The sequence below is a fragment of the Myotis davidii genome, unplaced genomic scaffold, assembly GCF_000327345.1.
Source record: "Myotis davidii unplaced genomic scaffold, ASM32734v1 scaffold88, whole genome shotgun sequence".
NCBI lineage: Eukaryota > Metazoa > Chordata > Mammalia > Chiroptera > Vespertilionidae > Myotis > Myotis davidii.
The window spans coordinates 1503994-1508468 of NW_006300377.1; the positions used below are offsets into that span (position 1 = coordinate 1503994).

Here is a 4475-nt window from a genome sequence, read left to right on the forward strand (position 1 = left end):
GAGCGCAGCGGCGGGGCCGTAACCCTCCGGCGGGGGAAGTACCGGCAGTGCTGGTGTTACTGTGTATTTGTCACTAGCGTTGTCGCTGCGCGTGAAGGGCCTAGTGGACAGGACCCCACCTCTTCGTGTCTGTGTGCCCAGCACTTAGCGGCCAGCAAGGATCATTTTAAGTTGAAAGGTTTCCCCCATCTGCCTGCGAGTGGAGTGTGGGCGGTGTCTTTTTAATGATCTGCCCCCAAAGGTTTCCACTCGGAGCGCCCAGGGTTGTCTCTTGCTAGGCGCGTTCATTTATTCGTTCCACATAGTTTTACTGAGTACCTGTCATGTGCTGAAGATTGCCCGGGTACCGGGGCTGAACGGGGGGCCGGATGGCTCGGTTGGTGAGAGCCTCGTGTGGTTCCGCTGGGTCCCGGGTCAGGGCACAAGCAAGAACCAACCGGTGGATTGTATAAGTACGTGGAACGACAAATCGAGGTCTCTCTCCTCTTCCTCCCCCTCTCTCTCAAAAATAAAATAAAATGAAAGATAGATGGACATTACCCCCTTGAATTGATGTCCTCTGACCCTGAGACAAAATAACTAGCAAAAAAAGAAAATAGTTTGTTAGTAACGTATTACGAATAGGTTAAAACATTTAACCTGACAGAGATTGGAGGGAAGTGGGAGAAGGCTGCTTTGAAAAGGTGCCATTTGAGCTGAGACCTGAATGATAAGACTAATCCAGCCTTGTAAGGACCCAGGCAGGGGAAACTGTGTGCAAAGAACCTGTAATGGAGTCAGTTGTGATTGTCCTATTTATTTTTTGTTTATTTATTTATTTAAACATATTTTACTGATCTTTTTACAGAGAGGAAGGGAGAGGGACAGAAACATCGATGATTCGGATCAGCTGCCTCCTGCACACCCCCCACTGGGGATGTGCCTGCAACCAAGGTACATGCCCTTGTTTGGAATCCTACCTGGGACCCTTCAGTCCACAGGCTGACACTCTATCCACTGAGCCAAGCCCGTTAGGGCTTATTTATTTTTATTGATTGGTTTAGAGAGGGAGGAAGGGAGAGAGAGGGAGAAACATCGATTTTTGTTCCACTTATTTATGCATACAGTGGTTGACTTTTGTATGTGTCCTGGCTGGGATGGGACCTGCAGACTTGGTGTATTTGGATGACACGCTAACCACCTGAGCTACCTGGCCCGGACAATTGTGATTGTTTTAGGAATAGAAAAAAATCCAGTGTGGTGATTAAGGAGAGTGGTTGGAATGAGGTAGGAGAGGGAGGAGACGGGAGAGGACTTGCTGCTGGGTTGAATGTGACTGTGGGGGAGGGGTGTGGACGCTGTTGGTGAGGGGAAAAGGGGTCAAGGATGACTTCTAGGTTTTTGGCTTGAGCAGGGTGGATGGTGGTGCCACTGCCATGGCAAAGACTGAGAGAGGAGACGTTTTGAGGGGTCGGGAATCAAGAGTTATGTAAGTGTGAGAAGGTTTGGTAGGCAGTTATGTCTGTGGGTCTGGAACTCAGGGGAGACTGTGGGCTAGGAAGGTGAAGCTCCTGACTCCTGTAGTGTGAAAAGCAGAGACCTTCACAAACCTGATATTTGAAGGTAATTTACATGGGGGAGGGAAATGGAGATAAAATCCTTTGTGTGCCATTGTCTTAACAGGTCCCCAGCCAAAAAGAAAAAGTCCTCAGGGAGAAGAAGCAAGTCTCCTCGGAGTAACAGAAGCCGAAGTCCTCACCACTCGACCGTCAAAGTGAAGCAGGTGCGTGGATTGAGATGTTCTGGTGCTGGGTCTGAATCTAGAGCCCGTTACCACCATCGCTAAAGTCTTGTGCATGTGTTCACCTGCATCTGCCATGGGATTTTCTCAAAACTGGGTGACTTTTTTTACCTGCTTTTTTGTTGAATGAAAAAGTGTATATGCCTGTAGTTGTAAAGCTAACATAGGCGTATACTCTTTACCTTGTTTCTTGCAATGGTGACCTCTATACAGTCAAGGCATAAAAATATGCCCTGACTGGGAATCAAACAGGATCTTCCGGTGCAGGGGATGCCGCTTCAACCAATTGATCCCGGGCAGATCTTACATGTTTCTTAAGTGTATTCCTGGGTATTGAGTAATTTTTGTTACTGTTGAAATGAGACATTTTTAAACTGTTGGCATAGGAGAAAGCTAGCTTTTTCTTTACACATTGATCCTGTTTGTGACTAGTTAGCTCTCTCTGTTCTATTTTCTGTATATGATCCCTTTTAAGTTTGCCTGCAGGCACTCCTGTTTCTAGAGCTCTGAACATGGGCTGACACTGTTAGAGCTATAATTGGGCAACAGCATGGGATACACAGTGTGGCCTTGCATGGAAACATAACCACTGATAACCTTATTTCTGTGGGGCATTTTGCTTTAAAAAAAAAAAAATATATATATATATGTGGTTTTGATTGGCATTTCCCTGATGGTTAGTGATGTTGAACATCGTTTCATATGCTTATCGGTCATTTGTGTATCTTTTTCTTTTTATTGATTTCAGAGAGGAAGGGAGATAGAAACATCAATGATGAGAATCATTGATTGGCTGGGGATTGAGTCTGCAACCTGGGCATATATGCCCTGACTGGGAATTGAACCATGACCTTATAGTTCATAGCCGGAGCTCAACCACTGAGCCAGGCTGGCTGGGCAGCATTTTGCTCTTGAATGCCAAAGTCCAAATCACAAATGACTTTTTGAATGCAGCTTGTTCATAGATTTTGGACTGCCTTGAATCTACTGAGTCTGCTCAAATTTCAGGAGCGTGAAGATCATCCACCCCGGAGAGAACGGGAAGATCGGCAGCACCGGGAAGCATCAGAACAGGAGCACAGGCGAGCTAGGAATAGTGACCGAGGCAGGCACAGGGGCCACTCCCACCAGAGGAGAACCTCTAATGAGAGACCTGGGAGTGGGCCGGCTCAGGGACGTGATCGAGACCTTCAGAACCTGCCGGCTCAGGAAGCAGAGCGGGAGTTCTATAATGCCCGGAGGCGGGAGCATCGCCAAAAGAATGAAGTCAGTACCAGCGGTACTGAGTCTCAGGACTTGGTTCCTCCACCTGGTGGCAGCAACAAAAACAAAGAGGTGCCCGTCAAGGAAAAGCCAAGCTTTGAACTTTCTGGGGCACTTCTTGAGGACACGAACACCTTCCGAGGTGTAGTCATTAAATATAGCGAGCCCCCCGAAGCACGTATCCCTAAAAAACGGTGGCGTCTCTACCCATTTAAAAATGATGAGGTGCTTCCAATCATGTACATCCATCGACAGAGCGCTTACCTCCTGGGGCGACACCGCCGTATTGCAGACATTCCAATCGATCATCCCTCTTGTTCAAAGCAGCACGCGGTCTTCCAGTATAGGTACGTGCATTTGCAGAAAGAAAGCCAAGTGTGAGCAGAAGCTAGTGTCTCAGGATTACTAAGTTTTGTGTGCATGTATATGCAAAAGAATCCGTACCCCTTGTATCTAATATTCGTCTTTAGGAGTATTAATCTAATTACCCTTTAAGTAATTACTTATATTTGTATAAAAGCATTGAACTTGGTGTTGGGAATCCTGCCACTTGCCAGATGTTTGACCTGGGACAAGCCACTCTCTGGGCCTCAGTTTCTACTTACCTCACAGGGTTGTTAAATGGAAATATAATTGAGAATGTGTTGGCTGTGTCTTGACAGTTTGCATAGTACATCTGCTATTGTTTGATCCATCAATCCTGTTAGGAGGATAGCATAGGTACTAATGCCCCCATCTGACAGGTGAGAAGATGAACATTCAGCAAAGCCAAGTGACTTGCCTAAGTCACTCCCCAAAGCCAAGTGACTCCCCATAATAGAACTCTGGCTCAAATCTAGTACTCTTAACTTTGAAGTTATAAACAACCCAAAAAATTTTCTTAATTATGGCAAATTTATTGATTAATTGTGAAGAGCGAAAGGGAGAGAGAAACATTGATTTATTGTTCCATTTATTTATGCATTCATTGGTTAATTCTTATGTGCAACCTTATTGGGGATGGAACCCCTGACCTTCACGTATCAGCACACTGCTCTAACCAACTAAGCTACCTGGCAGGGGCTGCATTTTAAGCTTTTGATCTACCATGAATTTCCTATCCACCAAGTACCAGGTCTCACCTTTTTACGAAGTATTAGTTAACTTGCTCCTAATTTCTAGATTTAAGGTCATGTCTTCTCCTTGTTTCTTAGTTTGAACTTGAGCTGTATTGAAGCCAGTTATTTACCACATCTAGGCAGTGTTAATAAAAAGCTGGATGATCTGAGGCAAGATTTGGTCCACAGTTTTCTTTCTTCTATTGAACTTATTGGGGTGACTGGTTAATAAAATTATAGGTTTCAGGTGTTCAGTTCTATAATACATCATCTATATATTGTATTGTGTATTCACCACCCTATGTCAAGTCTTCCATCACCATTACCCCCCCCCC

At 45.4% G+C, this 4475-nt stretch overlaps 1 protein-coding gene across 1 annotated transcript in view; it reads left to right on the forward strand.

Moving 5' to 3' along the window:
• Window positions 1-4475, forward strand: part of SNIP1 (Smad nuclear interacting protein 1) — an 8495-nt gene that overhangs the window by 237 nt on the left and 3783 nt on the right. Inside the window, exons 2-3 of the mRNA XM_015572772.1 lie at window positions 1619-1762; window positions 2789-3420. Of these exons, the coding sequence (XP_015428258.1) occupies window positions 1619-1762; window positions 2789-3420 (776 nt within the window). The remainder of the gene's footprint in view (window positions 1-1618; window positions 1763-2788; window positions 3421-4475) is intronic.